The sequence below is a fragment of the Photinus pyralis genome, unplaced genomic scaffold (assembly GCF_008802855.1).
Source record: "Photinus pyralis isolate 1611_PpyrPB1 unplaced genomic scaffold, Ppyr1.3 Ppyr1.4_LG7, whole genome shotgun sequence".
Lineage (NCBI taxonomy): Eukaryota > Metazoa > Arthropoda > Insecta > Coleoptera > Lampyridae > Photinus > Photinus pyralis.
Window position 1 is genome coordinate 12,110,222 of NW_022170738.1, and position 20,145 is coordinate 12,130,366.

The following is a 20,145-nucleotide window of genomic DNA, read 5'->3' on the forward strand; positions in this document are numbered from 1 at the left end:
AGTTGCTGTTTTATGCAGTTAAATATTATTTGTGTAGGTATCTGGATTGTTCATTACCAAGATAAAGGTTATACCCACTAGTGCCCGAGGATTCACAAAGCTCGTATTCTGATTTAATTTTAATTTTATATTTTTATTTACTTTTTGGCGTGATTTGTACACGTCTGGTGCCCAAAATTATATGAGCTTTTTCAAACCGTGGTCAATTTTCTTTTCCTTCTCGAAGTTTGCTGTAAAGGACATAGAAGGTCTTAGAGTGCGCTGGAAAATCGGTAGATGCTAAGAAAATCTCCCATAGAGGGCTTTAGAGAGCCTGTAACACTTTTGTGGGGTCTCTTGAAAACCCAAAAAATGTCCCCATTTTGTACACTTTCTAAGAGACTCTAACACTCCTGAGGCCTCAATGGAAGATTTCAAGGTTCTCAACGGCTGAAAAGGACTTTTAACCGATCTTTAAGTGTGGGGTCGCTTGACAGGAAATACAAAGGATTAGGAGCTCTAAACAGGTTTGAAGAGCTTTTATGAGCCTTAAGATCCATTAGGGCAATTTGTTAATTGTTTCATGAGCTTTGAAGCAGTCTCTTTAGAACTTTTGAAATCCGATTACCTTGGTATATTTGGTTATTTAGTCTTTAATGGCATTTAAGAGGGTTCTTTTCAAAGGCTATGGAACATTTAAGGGCATCTTCCAAAATCTCTAATAGTCTTCAACAGTCTCCACACCTAAATGTTATTTCAAAAGTCAAGCCTTTGAGCAATTTTCAGAGACTTTAGAACCTTTCATTACCTAGAAGGGTCTTTAACAGCCTTTAGAGCCTTTTGTTGTATTTCTGATTTTCAAAGGTCTTTCAAGGGTTTCTAAGGTCTATACAGTCTTTCGGAATTCCTTGAAGAACACTCTTTCATAAATTTTGAAGGTCTTTAGTAGCTCAACGTTCAAATATCTTTATTAGCCAGTAAGTTTTCAAGTATTTTTGAAGGTCTTCATGGCTCTCCAACAGATTTTATAGGTCTTTAGAGAAACCCAGATGTGTTCATAGTAGCCTTATAAGACTTAAGAGCCCTTAATAACATTTATGATTGGGAGCTTTTAATGTCATTAATAGTCTCTAAACACGTTCAAAAATCCAGCTGCGAAGGTCTTTCTTGCTCTAAATGTTATTAAAAGCTTAGTATTGAAAAATCTTTATTAATTTCTAGCAGCCCCAAAGGTCTCAAATGCCTTTTCAGAGGCACATAGAGCCTTTTAGGTCTCATTAAACTCCTGAACATTATTTATGACGCACTAAGAGTTTTTAACTGTTATTAATAGTCTGGAAACTTGTTTAAAAGACTAGCCCCAAAAGCCTTTATTTATGTCAGACAGCCCCTATAGTTTCAAAGGTACAGACGTCTTTCGGGCCTTATGGGAGTCTTTAGGAGCCTTTAATCGTTTCGGAAACATTTAGAGCCGTTAATATTCATTAATAAAACGTGTATAAAGGCCATTATGAATTTTTAACACTCTCTAAAGGCTTCAAATCCATTTTCAGAGGCAAGTTTCCTATGTATCACTTAGATGAATTAGGAAGCATTTAAAGGTCATTAATAATGAGGCATTTGTCATGGTCGTTAGATCCATTGAAAGTATTACCAGTCCGTAATAGCCTTTGGTAGCATTAAAGGTCGTTAAATCGGCGTTATTATTTATACTATAGAACCTTAACAGAGTTAAAAAATGTTCAAGTGCTTTCTATACAGTGCCTCGAAAATACACAAACCGCACATAGAGCCTTTTAGAAGCCTTTCATATAAAGATTCTATGACCTGTAAAATCCTTCAAGATTCTTTATTAATTCCTAGAAACGTTTAGGTAGTTTGAAGAGTATCAGTTCCAATGAGCCTGTAAAGTCATTTAAAACAAGGGCGCCCAGCCCTCAAGGAAATCAAGGCTTCGTATACGCTGGGGGGTATTCCATATCCCCCGGTAAGACATTTTTCAACAAGGGCCACCCAGTCCTCGAGGTTCTCATACTAGTTTTTGAAAACTGATGGACATATCTTTCTTTCCTGTGGAGTGTCCATGCGTCCCATCTATATTTTTGAGCCCCGAGTCCAAATTTGTGAATTTTGTAAACCTTGGATCACATTTATTGTATATTGCACAATGAATTCTGGATTCTGAATCCAGACTTGTTAATTTTCAATCCTAAATATTCATGAACTTGAGTCATAGATTCCTAGTCATGAACCCATGAATCCTCTTGAACCGTCGAATTGGGTCATGAGTTTCAATCCAGGAATCTTGAACCTTGGGTTGCGGATTCTAAATCTTGTGTCCAGAGACTTAAACTCTGAATACCAAGTCCTGAATCCTGTGTCTATCCAGAGCCTTTTAGTCCCTGAATTATGATTCCTCTTGGGATTTGTGCGTTGAGTGTTAATTCGACGGCTGAGGTTTGGGATTTGAACTTTTAGAAATTTGTTTATTGAACCCTTAATCTAGTCCCCGTACTCTAAACTGTGAATCTTGGGTGTTGAAGGGTAAGATATCACAATGGTTTATAAATCTCTATATCTTGAACCATGAATTCTAAACCATGAACCGTAAATCCTCGATGGGAAATTTTGAACCTTGTACTCGAGCCTGTGTTTTGAGTATTGAATCCTAAATATTTAATCGTCTTAATCCTGAATCTTGTGGGACCTTCAGCGTTGAATCCTGAATTCCCAGTAATAAGAATTGAGTTCTGAGTTTGGGGACCAGAATCCTAGTTTTTTTGGGTCTTAAGCCCCGTATCCTAAACTCAAGAATTGAATCTTAAGATCTGAACCCTGAATCGTGAATTCCTTATCCTGAGCCTACACTCAATCCTGGTACGTGTATCCAGAAGTCTGAACCCCTTTAGATCCAGTATTTTCTGTGCGCAATTTGTCGGTATCTTGAACCCCAAATCCCGTCTCCTAGATCCTGCACCCTTAGCCCCCCGTGAACCATGTGAAACTAATTCCAGAGTCCTGAATTTTGAACCACGTATTGTTAATCCTATTGACTCTTGAATCCTAAATCTTAAATCCAGAATCTTCTGGAGAATTGAACATTGTCTTTAACTCCCAGTGCTCAATCCCTTGTGTTCTTGAATTTGCAATTCCGCACCCTGAATTCTGAACAGTGAATTGGAAAATTTTGACCCTTGTATTCGACCCTGTGTTTTGAGTATTGAATCCTGAATCCTAAATCGCAAACCATTGAGGTTTGAAGTCTTGATCCTGGATCTTAATCCTGAATCTTGTGGGACCTTCAGCGTTGAATCCTGAATTCCCAGTAATAAGAATTGAGTTCTGAGTTTGGGGACCAGAATCCTAGTTTTTTTGGGTCTTAAGCCCCGTATCCTAAACTCAAGAATTGAATCTTAAGATCTGAACCCTGAATCGTGAATTCCTTATCCTGAGCCTACACTCAATCCTGGTACGTGTATCCAGAAGTCTGAACCCCTTTAGATCCAGTATTTTCTGTGCGCAATTTGTCGGTATCTTGAACCCCAAATCCCGTCTCCTAGATCCTGCACCCTTAGCCCCCCGTGAACCATGTGAAACTAATTCCAGAGTCCTGAATTTTGAACCACGTATTGTTAATCCTATTGACTCTTGAATCCTAAATCTTAAATCCAGAATCTTCTGGAGAATTGAACATTGTCTTTAACTCCCAGTGCTCAATCCCTTGTGTTCTTGAATTTGCAATTCCGCACCCTGAATTCTGAACAGTGAATTGGAAAATTTTGACCCTTGTATTCGACCCTGTGTTTTGAGTATTGAATCCTGAATCCTAAATCGCAAACCATTGAGGTTTGAAGTCTTGATCCTGGATCTTATGGAACCTTCAGCGTTGAATCCTAAATTCTCAATAATAAGAATTAAGTTCTGAGTTTGGGGACCAGAATCCTAGTTTTTGTTGGGTCTTAAGCCCCTTATCCTAAACTCAAGCATTTAATTTTAAAATCTGAACTCTGAATCGTGATTTCCTTATCCTGAGCCTACACTCAAACCTGGTTCGTGTATCCAGAAATCTGAACCCTTTTAGATTTAGTATTTTCTGTGCGCAATTTGTCGGTATCTTGAACCCCAAATCCTGTCTCTTAGATCCCGCACCGATAGTCCCGCGTGAAACATGTGAAGCTAATTCCTGAGTCCTGAATTTTGAATCACGTATTGTTAATCCTATTGACTCTTGAATCCTAAATCTTAAATCCTGAATCTTCTGGAGAATTGAACATTGTCTTTAACTCCGGGTTCTCAATCCTGCATTTCCGCGACCTGAATTCTTAACAATGAATTCCGAACCAATAACCCTGGATCCTGAACTCCCTACCATGTTTCTCAATGATCCGTGCTTAACCTGCGAGTTTTTTTGAACCTTGATTTACATATACTAATTCCTGAAATGTGAATGACGGCACACGAATTCTGGATTTTGTACGATGAATCATTAATTTTCAATCCTAATTCTCTTGATCCTTGGGTCAAGGATTCCTAGTCATGAACCCTAAGTTCTTAGATCTTAAACCCTGAATCTCTAGTACCCAATCCTGGACCTTAAATTTTCTCTCCCAAGGCTTGGGTCCTTTGTTCTAGTTCCCGAATATTTTTGGGATTTCAAGCTCGATTCCTGAATCCTGAATTCTAATCGTGATTCCTAAGACCCGAATTCTTCACTTGGTCCGAATTTCTAAATTATTTAAGACTTGGATCACGATTGTTGAGTACTGGTTTAATCTAGTATCCCGAACCCTATGCACTGAGAATCGACTTAATCCGTAAGATCTGAGCAATGAATTCTTGCATCAATACTCTGGATCCTGAACCCTGACTCTTTGTGTTCTGAACACTCAATCATTAATTTTCAACACCAAATATTCTTGAACCTTGGGTCATGAATTCCAAGTCTTCTTGAATCTTCAGCGTTAAATCTTGAGTTCCCACCCATGAATCATTGAATCTTGAGTCAACACATTCTGAATACCAATCCCGATCTTGTATATATCCTCCATTAGTCCTAATTCCTGAGACCTCTATCCTGAACCGTGAATCTTGATTGTTGAGCTGAGATTAATTTATTAATCCCTATTTCCAGAACCCCGAATTCTCAATACCTATAATGAACCGTAAATTCTTGATGCGCAATTTTGAGCCCTTTATCTTGTGTAAGTCTCAGAAAAGCCTCGAGCCTGTGTTTCGAGTATTCTGAATCCCAAATTTTTAATCGCAAACCTTCTTGAGGTTTGAAGTCTTAATCCGAAACCTTGATAAACCTTCAGCGTTGAATCCTGAATTGTGAATAATAAGCGTTGAGTTCTGAGTCCTGAATCCTAGGTTTTGTTGAGTTTTTAGCCCTCTGTGTCCTAAACCTAATCAGGATCAGGTTTCGACCCAGCAGTGATCGTAACAAAATCGGGATCAGAATCAAGTTCGGAATTAATCAGAATCGAGAACCATGGCCATGATTGAGACCGTTACCACCACAGTGATGGTGAATGTGATCTTCATTCACCCCGTTAGAGCCAAAGTCATCGTGAATCATTCGGAAGCTCTCGACACCCCGTCGGTAGTCAGTGGAGCCTACCCAATTATTGTAGTAAAATGTATCAGGCGTGCAGAAATGTTTCAGTGCAAATAAAAGGTGACATTTTTTGTAGTGTAAAACTGTATCACATGCTGATGCCGTGACTAGACCTCACCTTTGATCTTCATTTAAAGATATTATCTCATTACCAGGAGCAAAGATTTATTTCGATTGGTATGCTTTCTCAGCATTAAGCGTACCATGTGAACGTCGTAAAACGTAGATAGAAGGTTGTATTTAACTTTATAACAGGATTGGACACAGGTAATTCGCGATATCAGGGGAACATAACTACTGCCTTGTCACTTATCCTTTGTTGTCCTTCTCGAAAATCTTCTAATCTACTTAAATTAGCAATAACTTTAATTGAAATCATTGGACAATTAGAGCTCCTAAATTAGGAACTGTTGAGAGGAGGTTTGTAATTAAATTAAATCATGCCAATAAAATTTAAATGACTCATTGTGCGTCGGGTTCTCAGGCGAGTTTATGACACCGTCTGCGCAATCGAGGAGTCAGTTCTCAAGCAGACATGTCGGAGGTTAAGTTTGGATTTAACGCCCGCGATATCATTCGCGAAGGTCACGTGGCCGAAGACGATCTTCGGACTTTGAGGGACTGGCTGAGTAGTACGGATTTGCCGAAATTGAACGATGAGCAGCTCGTCCTGTTCCTGATCTCCACCAACAATGACGTAGAGGTCTGCAAGGGAACCGTTGAGAACTACTTCAGGTGCAAAACGGCAGAGTGCGTCCTCTTCAGGGACCGCAACGTGCTCAACGAAGACTTGCGACGCATCGCTGGCGTTGGGTAGGTGTTCAAATTTCGACGTCAGCCCAAAACTTCTTTCAGGTACTTCGCAGTGCTGCCCGAACGCTACCAGGGTTCCTCGCTGTTCTTGTCGTCATTTCAAGACACCAACTACCGAAACTTTGACACGCCTAGTTTCCTGAAGATGAACTGTATGGTCTTGGAGAGTGTACTTCAGGATGAAAATCCTCAAGATTCAATTTATATCATTGATGTCAGAGGGGTACGGAGCTAACGGTACCGACTATCTTAGGGGCTCACTTCCAATTTTAGTTTAGCTTCATGCACATCTTCAAACTGAACCTTCATGTAATCCCAGTGTATTTCAATTACATTCAAACGGCAATACCGCTAATAACTAAGAACCTTCACATCCTCTACGCCAATCGAGCTCTATTCGCGGCATTCAACATAATCAAACCGTGGTTGCATAAAGATCTGGCAACGAAGGTGAGTACCCGCGAATCGGCAGTGTAAAATTGCCCACCTTTCCAGGTCGTTTTCCATGCGGGCGACAACGGGATGCGCGACTTTTACGAAAAATGGATACCGAAGAGGTACTTTCCGAAGGAGATCGGCGGAGATTTAGGCTCGATAAAGGTCTACCACGAGAGGACGATGCGAAAAGTCAGAGACCTGCAGCATTACTTCGACGCCGAGGAGAAACAGCGGACCGGCCATCGGTAGTTGGTTTTTCACACTTTGCTGCACCCTTGATAGAATGTTAAATGTATTGAAAAGATCGAGGATTTTATTAAATCACAGAGGGACGAAGGGGTTTACTGACCAAGTCCATCTCGATATTATGTGCTCCTGGTATAAAAAGTCTTTACGCATTGTTAGTACAGGTCGGAAAATCATTTCTTTTCCCAAGCGTTTGTATTAAGATCACAGAACCACAAAAAATGTATATTAGATAGAGTCACATCATGGAGTCTTGATAAAACTTAAATCTGTTGAACAACGTTTTTCCGCGACTCATGGGAAGATAAAGCTTCTACACACGCTATTAAAAACGCTAATACAACGAGAAATCTGTTTAAAATCAGATACGTTCTTAAGTATTATGATCTCCTAATACAAAATCTTACAGATCTTCGCATCAAGACCCAAATTTATTTCTACGGAATCATCAGGATCATAGAGGCACGAGAACGTTTTAATTCTCCCGCGTAATCTTCCCCTCATATGTGCTTTTCTATAAAACAATGTTTGTATTAGGATCAGAGAAATGCAGGAATCTCTAAAATCTGTAGTCATAACGTCTTCTGGCGTATTACATCTCCTGATACAACAAGCATCAGGATCTCAGAGACGCAAGTAAGTTTTTAATCCCCTGTAAGCACCGGGGGTATGGAGTACCCCCCAGCTAAGTAGTATTCTCAACAGAACTGACTTTGTATCAAAATCACAGAAACTCACGGACGTTTTCGATCTCTTGACATGTATTATGTTATCCTGATACAAATTCCTCTTATTTTTATATCAGAATCACAAAAATGCGGGAATGTTTAAACTTATTGGCAAAAAAACACCTTCTAAGGTACTATAATCTCCTGATACAATATGTACATACTTTCATAAGAACCACAACCATGATCTAAAAGCTATTTTTACGGATTTCTGTATCAGGATCATAGAGACAAAAGAACGTTTCAATCCTTTTTTAAGAATATTTATATCAGGACTACAGGTAAATATGAGTTCTTAGAATCTATTGACAATACTCTTTCCTAAATTGTATAGTCCCTTAATACAATATTTATATTATTTTGCCCCAGATCTGCAAACAAGTGTAAAACTATTTCCTTTAATGCGAGCTATAATTTCTATTGATCCGAACTCTATTTTTATGAAACTTTGTATCAGGATCATAAACACGTGAGAACGTTTTAAATCTCTTTTCAGAACTTGAATTATTATACAGAATCACGGAGTCGCAGAAATGTTTCGAATCTGCTGACCGAAACCTTCTTCACGTTTTACAGTCTCCTGTTACATGCATTAGAACTATAGCCAAAATTATTTCGCTTAATCCAAAATTTATTTATCGGAACTTTGTATCAGGATCACATAAGCCGCAAGAAGATTTCGAATGCTCCACAAGAAACATTGACAAGTATTATGCTGTCCTGATACATCTTATTTAAGGAACTTTGTATCAGGATAACAGAGACCCAAAACTTTTCAAACCTCATGTCCAACACTTATGCGCGTATTATTGTCTCCGGAGGCAGGATTCTTTTAAAGGATACCAGGAATCCAGAATCGCAGTAAGTCAAGAATATATTGATAAAACACTCTCTCACGCATTACACGCTTCTAATACATGTGCGTATGCCATTTTGCAATATTTCCAGACACACCCAGAAGAGTTTGTATTTGAATCGCAGACACGGAACGGAAACGAAACCGTCTCGCATTATATGACCTCCTAATGTAACAGGATAGACGAAGGTTTTAACTAAATGACGGACAAAGCTGCAATCTTTGTATCAGGGCCACAGAAACCCATTTAAAGTTATGTTCTCCTGTAACAAAGCTATGTCACGATCCTTACATTATCCCAATTGTGTGTGAGGATTCCCGGGGGACATCGGACTACAAAAATGTGTTATTAGGATTACAGGTCCGCTTGTTGGGACTTATCAGTCCATTTATAATACCTGTTACAATTTTTATTCTATTATTGTTTTTAAAAAAATGTATCAGGAGAATTGCAAATACGCTCCTGATAAACTGCATGGTGGGAAAGTATTATTTTTATTAGCGCTTTGATATCGGTGACGAAGTATTTGGTTCTGTTTGTTCATCCTACGCCTTTGACATAGGAAAATGAAAATTTTTTGGGGAATATGAAACGTGAGCTATGTTCCAGTCGAATTATTTGCTCCTGATACCATTAACACTTTTTGAAATTTTTGGAATTAGGATAGCAGCATTTTTTTTACTTGTTAGAGAAATTCCTATGTTGTGTAGACCTAAAACGCTTATTTTAATGGCGTTTAATGGAAAATTCCTGTTTTGCTATTGAATTAGGGGTTCATAAATATGTCCTATTGCGAGAAGGTGTATTTTATTTCAACTTTGTCGGCCATTTGCTTCTAATGAAACAACGCAACCGTGAGATTCTCATCGGCAATCGGAACGCATATGCTAGTAAATTCTCTACAGGAGATTTTCACCTCTGTTCTCCTGATATTAACTTATGGAATTAAAATGAAGACATTGAGGTGCTTTGTCTTCTTCCTAAAACTCCTTTGGCGAAATGGTGATCGTACTAATACTAAACGTGACAAAAGTGGGTTGTACCAGGAGCACAGCAGGTATCACGTGAACGTAGTAGACACGCATTAGAACTTTAAGATTGCTTTAGGATGATCTGTTTGTGTCACATTCCTTTCAATCAGCCGAAGTCTTGAAAACATTGTCAACAGGCGGTTTTGGTTAACCGCATCCTCTCGCGCTCGCTCTATTCATAAACACATCGAAGATATTTCGGTATCATAAACGCCATGGATCTGTCGTCGAAAGAACTGGACACCATCGCCGTCGAAAATTTTCGACGGTACCTCCGCATACCGTCCGTGCATCCCGACATCGACTACGGTAAGTACGCGCGGTTTTGCTTCCCCGCTATCAACCTTCTTCGCAGAGCCGTGCGTCGAATTTCTGGAGACGCAGGCGAAGGACATCGGGCTGCAGTTCCGGGTCTTTCGGGACGTGCCGAAGAATCCGATGGTCGTACTGACGTGGCCGGGCAAGGAGCGGTCGCTTCCTAGCGTCATGCTGAATAGTCACATGGACGTGGTGCCCGTGTTCGAGGTTGGTCCCTTCGGCGCGATTTTTTTTAACGTTGGCTTGCAGGAGAATTGGACGCATAGGCCGTTCGACGCCGACATCGACGAGAAGGGGGATATCTACGCGCGCGGCGCTCAGGATACGAAATCGACGGGGATTCAGTACCTGGAGGCGATCAGGAGGTTGAAGATTCAGGGCGTTCGGCCTCGGCGAACGGTTCACGTGACCTTCGTGCCAGGTGAGTGTTAAACTGAGTCCAATGGCTTACCTTCGGCGTGTTCCAGACGAGGAACTTGGTGGAGGTGAAGGTGTCATGAAGTACGTCGAGACTGACAACTTTAAAGGATTGAAGGTCGGGTTCGCCATAGACGAAGGGAGGAGCGGTAACGGCAAAACTCTTGTTGTCCAGTACGGCGAGAAGAGAAACTGGAGTAAGTTCACAATTCACAATCGTTCACTAATCCCTTGCTTCCAGAGTTTGCCGTTCACTGTCCGGGAAAATCTGGACATGGGTCGCTTCTGCTGAAGAACACTCCGGGAGAAAAACTGCGGGCCATTCTGAATAAGCTTTACGCATTTCGAGCAGAGCAAAAGGCGAAGGAGGACAGAGAGAAAAGTGGAGATCACGTGACGACCGTTAACCTTACCATAATGCGGGTGCGTTGAGGCCAATCTGATCGGGTGTTGTGAAGGTGTTTTAGGGAGGAGTTCAGGGGAACGTTATTCCCGAGGAGTTCGTTTTGGTGTTCGACCTTCGCATTCCGGTTGAGGATTATGACAGCGTTGAGGGTAGGGTGAAGGAGTGGTGCAAGAGTGCTGGGGAAGGAGTGTGGATTGAAGATATCCTCAAGGACGGCGATTCTCCTAATACGGCGACTGATGAGTCGAACGTATTTTGGGTTGCCTTCAACGAGGCGTCGAAAAAAATGTAACTTTGTTTTGAAGCGTGCACTTTCTAACTCGGTTCGTTGAAGGGGGTACGAGATACAGCTCATCATAGCTCGGGGAAATACGGATGGAAGATTTCTAAGGTCCGTTGGTATTCCCACTTTTGGTTTTGGTGCGAAACAGGATACGCCGATTAGAGCGCATGCGGACGACGAGTTCCTGAACGTAGATGTGTTCCTGCAGGGCATCCAAATTTACAAAGAAATTATTATCGCAGTTGCGAATGCTTAATTAAACGCCTGACGTAGTTTTATTAGACTGTACTCGATTTCACTTAAAAGTGAAGGAACAAACACCTTCTAAGCAGCTTGAAAAGCTGTAATCTGACTCTGCCGCCTTAAGTCCCAAGTATGGATCCACTTTGACCCTTTGGTCTATTGTGCTTGCCCCTAGCATCTTACTCCGAGGGAGGCAGTTTTGTTGAAAAATCTGAGGATCTTTTCCGGCTGCAACTCCCTGATCTGCTGAGGTGCTATTGCAGCCTCACCCAGGTCCGGTGACAGTCTCACCAATCAGATGAGGTGTTCTGCCGTCTCTTCCTCCTCAAAGCAGATGCCGTTAGTTCACCTCTGCTGAGTGCTAGCAGCGAGCCGGTTTTGGTCTCCTGGAAACCGATCAGTTTCTTGGATTGTCTTAGTCCTGGGGAAGATTCTCTCCTTCCTTTTCTGAGATGACTTCTTTTCACTCCTCCAGCTAGACTTGGTGGTGCTCCACAGTGGGGTTCCGGTCCAATTTGGGGATGTTTAGTGCCGACCTTAGCCTCCTCATTACCGGCTATCCCCTCGTGAATTAGTACCCACACTAATTACGCCTGGTTATTTCTTCCATAAGCATCTTGGAGGTTATTGAGGCGTCGACAGCTCATTAAGGCCGTAGTGGCCTTGTTGACCGCCATGGTGATGTGAGGCTTCCAAGTTAGCCTCTTGTCCCGCGAAATGGGTTCCCCTCAAGAGCTGCAAATACTCTCTAGCTGAGCACGGTCACCATCTGCCTCCACCATCATTCCCAAAGGGTTGTTCTTCTCCTTTGAGAGCACCTTCCGTAGGCGAGAGGATACGGGAATTTCAAACGAGAAGAAAAGGGCATCAGCGAGGAATGTAGCAAGTCGCTCTAGGTCAACTTGATCCATCACCCTCCTGCAGAGGCCTGCGGTAATGCTTTTCATTAACTCCTCGTACATGCACAACTCGTCAGACACCCTCCATCCCACTATTCTGCCTGCTAGGAAAGGAGGAGGTCAAGCTATTATCCAAATGATGCAGAATGAGGGGATCCGTTCTTTCTCCTGACCATGTTTTGTCGAGAAGATCCCACCTTGATGCCCTGGACAGCGTCCTGAAAGGTTTTCTTTGGAGGTGTGGAGGCGCCTCCGCCTTCCTCCTTGGCTCAAGAAGATGTGGAGATGAGGACGGGTTTTTTTTAAGGGAATTATCTGCGTTCCCATCTGGGGACAGAACTACTAACTGTTTATTTCTTTCTTTCTTTAGTTCTTTTTTCTTTCTTTCTATCTTTCTTTCTTTATTTATTTATAGTCTCTCTCTTGTTCTGGGCCTTCAACAGGCTTCCGCTCAATTACAGACTGACCCGCATAAATTAATGCTTTTTAGAGGTGCTTACGAATTAATAAAACTTTCAGAAGTAGCCATCAGAATGCTCGAAACTGGTCTGCCACAGATAAAAAATTCTTTCCTCAGCCCAGGTTCGAACACCCGACCTCCGGCTAGGCAGCCCAACGCTTTACCACTGAGCCTTGAGCCTGCTGGCCCTCCTGAGGCTTTTGTTGGGTGTTGCTTGACTTTGCAGCCATGATCCTAGTCTCGTTTGGGTTATGTCCAGCACCTATTAGTTTATTGAACCGCTTGCGAGCTGCTCCACAAAGTTTTACTTGATGAAGTGACCTTTAATTGCATGTCCTCTATAGCTTGTCTCTTCTGAGGCTTTGTTACCCGAAAATTTGCAGTCCTCAGGTGTTTCTTCGGAGGGAGGGTCTAGGCTAGTGTCTTCGTCAAAGGCCAATAAGGTCCTCTCGATGTCGGACAGGCCTTGATCGGTGGTGGTTGGAGGTAGCGACTCCTCCATTACGACTTTAGTGGTTTTTGTATTTAAGTCGGACATTGTCGCCCGAGCATCAGGACCAATGGAACCGAGCTTTGGTCCCTAGGTTACTGGGAGCACCTGTCTGCTTCTTCCAGAACCTACGCCGCTTTCCCCAGGCCTTTACCCCCCTTAATTTTCAGGTTGATAATCGTCTTCTAAAGGCATGTGTTGGGTTTAGGGTTTTCATGACAGGCGTCTTGAAAAAGGATTTATCTGCCGAGGTAACTAAAGAGTGACCTTGTTTGTGGTGCAAGTTCGAAGCTTTGGTAAAAGGGATTTCCCAGTCACGTAACTAAGGAGTGACCGTGTTTTGTGATGCAAGTGCAATTTTTTCTCATTATTATTATTGCAAATAGAAGTTAGTAGAATATTGGATAGACTTCCATATAAGTTAAATAATCCGAGTGAAAAAAGCAGGGTAGTAAAAGATAGATGCCATATTGAAAACCTACGCTACTCCTAAAAAATGACAAATTATTCATTTCAAATAGTACAAAGAAGAAAAACCAAAGCGTTCAAGCAAATCAAAAAAAGTTCTATGCTTACATATAACGTTTTTTTAGTTGCTAATGAAAAAATCCTTGTTTTTATTGAGTTTTTGAAATCACAAATTATAATTTAATTAGAAAACCCTGTAAAAATGTTGAAAATGGGACACCCTGTACTTGCTCTCATACCATTCTAACGTACATGCGAGATTTTAAGGGTATCTAAGAGTCAATAGTTAGTTGTTCCTATGAGACTGAAAAATAACTGGTGCCCTTTTAAGGGCTTTTAAAATTCTCTAATAGCGTTAGATAATGTCCATGAACTAGGCAGGCCTACTACAGCAGACCATGGTTCTGCTTACTAATATCATTAGTGTTCCGTTAGTGCACGTTAGTACTGCTGAAGAAATCGTTAGTACACAAAAGGAAACTTACTATTTTTAAAAAATATTTGTGGGCCTGCTAACTTCATGCCAGCAGACCCATTTGAGAAAATCGATTCAATCTTTACACTAGTTAAACTAGCAGCGTTAGTGCTCGTTAGTGCCGCCAATATAAACGTTAGTTCTCAAAGTGTAACAACTCAAAACGTTGTAAAAAGGGGTCTGCTAACTTCATGCAGCAGACCCACATTTGTCAAATTGGCCCTGTGCTAATGCGGATTTGAAGCAGCTCGTTAGTGGTCGTTAGTGTTTCACATGCGAACGTTAGTGCTGCAAAGGATCCGCACCAAAAAGGTACCAAACCACCTCAAAATTAAACTTGGCTTATTGGGACCTGCCAACTTCACGCCAGTAGACCAACGAACGAAATTCGTTTGATTTTCTACTTTAATCGACCGGTAAGTATTAGTGCTCGTTAGTGCCGCCAATATAAACGTTAGTGCTCCAAGTGTAATAGCTCAAAACGTTGTAAAAAGGGGTCTGCTAACTTCATGCAGCAGACGCACATTTGTCAATTTGGCCCTGTTCTAATGCGAATTTAAAGCGGCTTCACATTCGAACGTTAGTGCTGCAAGAGATCCTCACCAAAAAGGTACTAAACCACCCCAAAATTAAACATGGCTTATTGGGACCTGCCAACTTCACGCCGGTATACCAACAAACGAAATCCGTTTGGTTTTCTACTTTAATTGATTGATCAGTATTAGTGATCGTTAGTGTCGCAAAAAAAAGCGTTAGTGCTCAAAGCACAACAGCTCTAGATGTGAAAATATGAGTTTGCTTTGTGAAAAACTATATAACGATTAAATTAGTGATGTCTTTATTAGCTCTGGTTTCTATTTCTGACGTGTACAAGTGAAGTCCTAACGAGCACTAACGAGGAGCTTCAGATTCGCATTAAGACAGGACTACTTTAATAAATGTGGGCTTGCTGCATGAATTTAGCAAACCCATAATTTCACGCTTGAGCTCTTGCGCTTTGGGCTTTTTGCGACACTAACGATCACTAATACTGATCAATCAATTAAAGTAGAAAATCAAACGGATTTCGTTTGTTGGTCTACCGGCGTGAAGTTGGCAGGTCCCAATAAGCCACGTTTAATTTTGGGGTGGTTTGGTACCTTTTTGGTGAGGATCTCTTGCAGCACTAACGTTCGAATGTGAAGCACTAACGAGCCGCTTCAAATTCGCATTAGGACAGGGCCAATTTGACAAATTTGCGTCTGCTGCATGAAGTTAGCAGACCCCTTTTTACAACGTTTTCAGCTGTTACACTTTGAGCACTAACGTTTATATTGGCGGCACTAACGAGCACTAATACTTACCGGTCGATTAAAGTAGAAAATCAAACGGATCTCGTTCATTGGTCTACTGGCATAAAGTTGGCCGGTCAATTTTGAGGTGGTTTGGTACCTTTTTGACGCGGATTCCTTGCAGCACTAACGTTCGCATGTGAAGCACTAACGAGCACTAACGAGCCGCTTCAAATTCGCATTAGGACAGAGCCAATTTAACCAATGTGGGTCTGCTGCATGAAGTTAGCAGACCCCTTTTTACAACGTTTTGAGCTGTTACACTTTGAGCACTTACGTTTATATTGGCGTCACTAACGAGCACTAACGCTGCTAGTTTAACTAGTGTAAAGATTGAATCGATTTTCTCAAATGGGTCTGCTGGCATGAAGTTAGCAGACCCACCAATATTTTTCCAATAGTTTCCTTTTGTGCACTAACGATTTCTTCAGCGGCACTAACGTGCACTAACGGAACACTAACGATATGAGTAAGCAGAGCCATGGTCTGCTGTAGTAGGCCTGCCAAGTTCATGGACATCGTTAGATACCTATCAGAAGCTGTATCAGTTTTTCGGACTCATCGGAATAGTGGGAAGGTTCAAAAGCCGTTCGAGTTTGTTTTTTTTTACCTTTAAGAGGTCTTCTGGACGAGAAGTTTAGCTTTTAATGGTCCCTAAGTGCCGAGTGTTTAAAAGCAATTGGGTGTCTATACCGGCCTCTAAGGGACTTCAAGTTCTTTAATGCAAGAGAGAGAGAGAGAGCATTTAAGACCGTTCAACGGTCTTTGGGGCCCTTCGGGACTTAAAGGCGTTTAAAAGTCTCGAATCCACTGCATAAGACTTCAGCAGTTTCTAAGTGTTTCTATATTCTACCATAACCTATTATCCTCAATACAATTATGTAGATCTTAAAGGCAAGGATTAACCAAAACTAAGTGCTTGATCGTGCGCACTGGTATAACTTGTTCACCTTAATGATGTCTATAGGGCTAAAGTAATGGGCGCGTCCCAATTTCGTAACTCCATCCTGAAATGGTCGGGTGCATTGGGTTTACGTTTGACTTGCTCACTTACGAGGGGAATCATCGTCATGAGCCCGTTCCACGTGAACGCATACGAGGAGTAGTGCATGATGGAGCCAAAGTCGTACGGCTCGTCCAAATCGGTAAAGTCCTGCTTCGGTGACATATCGAATTGGCTGGTCATATCTGCAAAAGTTCGACCTGGATTAGTGACCAAAGAAACCCAATTCTTACTGGGATGCACGTTCTCATAAGAAATATTGATGAATTTGTCCCGATCGAAACGCGACTGCTCGTGCGCGAATCCGATGACGTGCATCAACTCGTGAATGATCGTCCCGCTCCTCAGGCAGCCTGGCCTTTGCAAATTGACAACCTGTTTACCTCCCACGCGACCAATGCTGGAATAGCAACCCCAATGCTGCGAGATGAACAGCACGTAGTCTCGATCCCGATCCGAACGCTCTACAAATCTGAACTGAAGCTGAACTTATGGTTAAGAGAAAGCCCGCCTGACCTGATACACGTCTCCCGATGGAAGGCCGCCATCGCTCTCCACACCATGAACCTCTGAAAGAACCAAAACTTCGAGCTGAACACGTACGGTACGATCCCATGCACCCATCGTCTCGATTCCGATTTTACGGCACTGCGCAAACGCTGCGGCCCGAAGAGTATATCGCCCTCGGCGTATGTGCCGAGGAATTCGGGATTCTCCCGATAGCCGGGAGTCCAGGCGGCGACGTTACGGCCCGATTCTTCGTTCGGCTTTCCGAATATCCGTCGGCCGAGGTAGGCGAAGTTAATGCCACCCTCTTCGTAGTCGGACTCTGTTAATTCGCGACCGCGCGTCTCCAGAACGAGAGCTATGGCGATTAGCGTGACAAGCATGACAGCGGGACGACAGCGGCGGACGCCTACTTTTCGCCTTGACCCGTCCGGGCGACGAAAGTTCACGGAAACGAAGTGGGCGTGAAATGAAATCCACAAATAGACTAATAAGGAAGGAAACTCCCCAATTTAAGGAATAATATAAAATTCCGACCCAGTGGCAGCCCTTAAGAGCTTTGTAGTCAAAGTTTTAAAACTCAAGAGCCTTTAAAGACGACTACAATTTACCATAAACTCCTGGGGGATACCTAGGGGGAAACAAGTAACATTTTTAGTGTACCTACACCAAAAATTCAAATTCAAAATAATTCACGTAAATTCATGTTAATTCACGTTTATTCAAGTTAATTCACTAAATTCAAATTAATTTACGTTAATTCAAATGGAATCACGTTAATTGACATTAATTCTCGTTAATTATAATTAATTCACGTTAGTTCAAATTAACACAGAGGGGTGTGCACCAAACATTCAAAGTTGTTTTCATCTAGAATTTTTCCAAGGCAAATTTTTACCAGGACTAGAGTTTGCGAGTAAAATAACGGCGGATTCTTTCTGGGGACAAATTTTTTACACAAGTATACCAGGGAAAAATTTTCCAAGAGCAAATTTATCAATCTCAAATTTTCAAGACGATAATTTTTCCATAGAGAATTTCCCCAGGGCGAATTTTTCGGAGATTTTAAGTGCCAAATATTCCAAGGCCTATTTTGATAGAGGCTAAATTCTCCGTATGCGAATTTTCTGGAAATGAATTTTTCCACGACAAATATTCACAAGACGAATTTTGAGGGGATAATTTTTGTGGGTCAAATATTTCAAGGGCGATTGTTTTACGTTTCTGGGGACAAGTTTTCCACGCAAGTTTCCGGGGGGAGTAGAAAGATTCGAAAGATGATTTTTTCAACATTTTCTGTAGATGAATTTCCTTTTTTGGACGAATGTTTCAAGGGCAATTTTGGGAGCCTACATTTTCCCTAGGTAAATTTTTCGGAAGAGAATTTTTCCACAGCGAATTTTCCCAGAACAATTTTTCTTGTAGTTTTTGGGAGTCAAATATTCCAAGGACGACTTTATTCGGTGGGCGAATTTTTTACGAAAGAAGTTTTCCAGGAAGAACCCTCCCGAAAATTGGGGGTGAAATTTTCACTTATAATTGCACAAGAGGTTTGTATTTTACCGAGTAAATTTGGGTTGTTAAGGTAATGAAAATCTGTTGCCTAGCAATTAGACGAGAAAAACTGTCAACTAATAAAAATGCGACACCGAAGGTGGAGCATTTTTAGGTTGACAGTTTTTCGAGTTCAATTGCTAAAAGGAAACAGATTTGAATTGCAACAACCCAAATTTACTCGGTTTAAATACTAACCTCGAGTGTAATTCGGCAGGACAATTTAACGAACAAGAAATTCACCAAATTAGTCAATTATTGACAAACGTCAAACTAATCATATGGGAAAGGATAATGCGATAATTGGTTCGAAAATGAATAAGTGAAAAAACCTCTAGTGCATTTGTCGCTGGAAAAGTTGCAGGTAACTTTTGCCGCTGTCAAAGTGACAATTGCACTGCGGCTTATGCGATTTTTTATACATGAGTTGAATTGTCACGCAAATATTACGGGAGGAAAATTCGTAGAGGCGAATATTCCCTGTATGAATTTACGGGTTGAATCTTACACGGAAGCATTTTAAAAAGGCGATTTTTTCATAGCGAATTTGTCTCGTATATTTTTTTCGGAGGACTAGCCTTTAGGAGTCAAATATACCAGGGGCGATTTTTAGAGCGCATCGAATTTTCCGGAATTATTCACGCAAGTATTCTAGCGAAGGTAGATTTTTACGAGCCTTTTTTATGAGAGCGATTTTTCCTAGCGAATTTTCAGGTAGATTCTAAGGGCGATTTTTTTTACAGGAATCGGCGATTTTCGAGAAACGAATTTCCCAGGGCAAATTTTGTCAGGACGAGTGTTTGTGGGTCAAATATTCCAACGGAAATTTTTTCGCGACTAAATTTTCTGGGGGCAAATTTGCCACGCACGTATTCCAGGGAAAAGTTTTCGTTTTGTGTTTAAATTTTCAGGACAAGAATACAATTATTCCAGGAAATAATTTTCCACTGCGCCTATCGCCAGGGCGACTTTTTGAAGCCTACATTTTCCGGAAGCGAATTTTTCCATAGAGAATTTTCCCAGGAGAAATTTTCCGGGAACAAGTCTTTGAAGATCAAACACAGTAGTGATTTTCTCGAGGCTACATTTTCAGGATGAGAATTTTTCTATAGCGAATATCTCCAGTGAGAAACTTTTCCGGGAACAAGCCTTTAGGAATGAAAAATTCCAAAGGCGATTTTATAAGCGCAACCAAATTTCCTGCAGCGAATTTTCTGGGGATTTATAAGGGCAATTTTTTCAGGAATCGATGATTTTTTAGAAACGAATTTTTCTTAAGGAGAACAAGTACAATTTTTGGTGTACCCTAAACATTCAAATTCAAATTAATTTACGTTAATTCATGTTAATTCACGCTAATTCAAATTAATTAACGTAAATTCAAATTCATTCACGAAAATTCAAATTAATTCATGTCAATTGTAATTAATTCACGTTAATTCTAATTAATTCAGAGGGGTGTAGACCAACAATTCAAAGTTGTTTCCCCCGAGGAGGATACTCTAGGGGAGCTTCATTAAAGAAGAACACCTTAAAGGACTTGAAAAGTTCACATGAGCTTTCAACAGTCTCCAAAAGTATT

The 20,145-nt window shown here is 41.2% G+C and overlaps 3 protein-coding genes across 3 annotated transcripts; 2 read left to right on the forward strand and 1 right to left on the reverse strand.

The window, feature by feature from the left end:
• Positions 1-5,972: 5,972 nt before the first annotated feature.
• On the forward strand, positions 5,973-7,183 carry LOC116176639. The gene is made up of 5 exons (XM_031495293.1): positions 5,973-6,016; positions 6,081-6,409; positions 6,452-6,632; positions 6,683-6,859; positions 6,905-7,183. The coding sequence occupies exons 2-5, from the start codon at positions 6,132-6,134 to the stop codon at positions 7,094-7,096; spliced, it is 828 nt and encodes a 275-aa protein (XP_031351153.1). The 5' UTR covers positions 5,973-6,016; positions 6,081-6,131; the 3' UTR covers positions 7,097-7,183.
• A 2,722-nt stretch (positions 7,184-9,905) lies between these two features.
• On the forward strand, positions 9,906-11,411 carry LOC116176638 (aminoacylase-1-like). The gene is made up of 7 exons (XM_031495292.1): positions 9,906-10,018; positions 10,065-10,234; positions 10,277-10,448; positions 10,495-10,641; positions 10,686-10,867; positions 10,912-11,138; positions 11,185-11,411. Exons 1-7 carry the CDS (start codon positions 9,925-9,927, stop codon positions 11,387-11,389), a joined length of 1,197 nt encoding a protein of 398 aa, XP_031351152.1. The 5' UTR covers positions 9,906-9,924; the 3' UTR covers positions 11,390-11,411.
• A 4,982-nt stretch (positions 11,412-16,393) lies between these two features.
• LOC116175646 (zinc metalloproteinase nas-4-like) lies at positions 16,394-17,392 on the reverse strand. The gene is made up of 3 exons (XM_031493871.1): positions 17,019-17,392; positions 16,554-16,974; positions 16,394-16,506 (listed from the first exon to the last, which is right to left on the reverse strand). The coding sequence occupies exons 1-3, from the start codon at positions 17,390-17,392 to the stop codon at positions 16,411-16,413; spliced, it is 891 nt and encodes a 296-aa protein (XP_031349731.1). The 3' UTR covers positions 16,394-16,410.
• Positions 17,393-20,145: the final 2,753 nt, after the last annotated feature.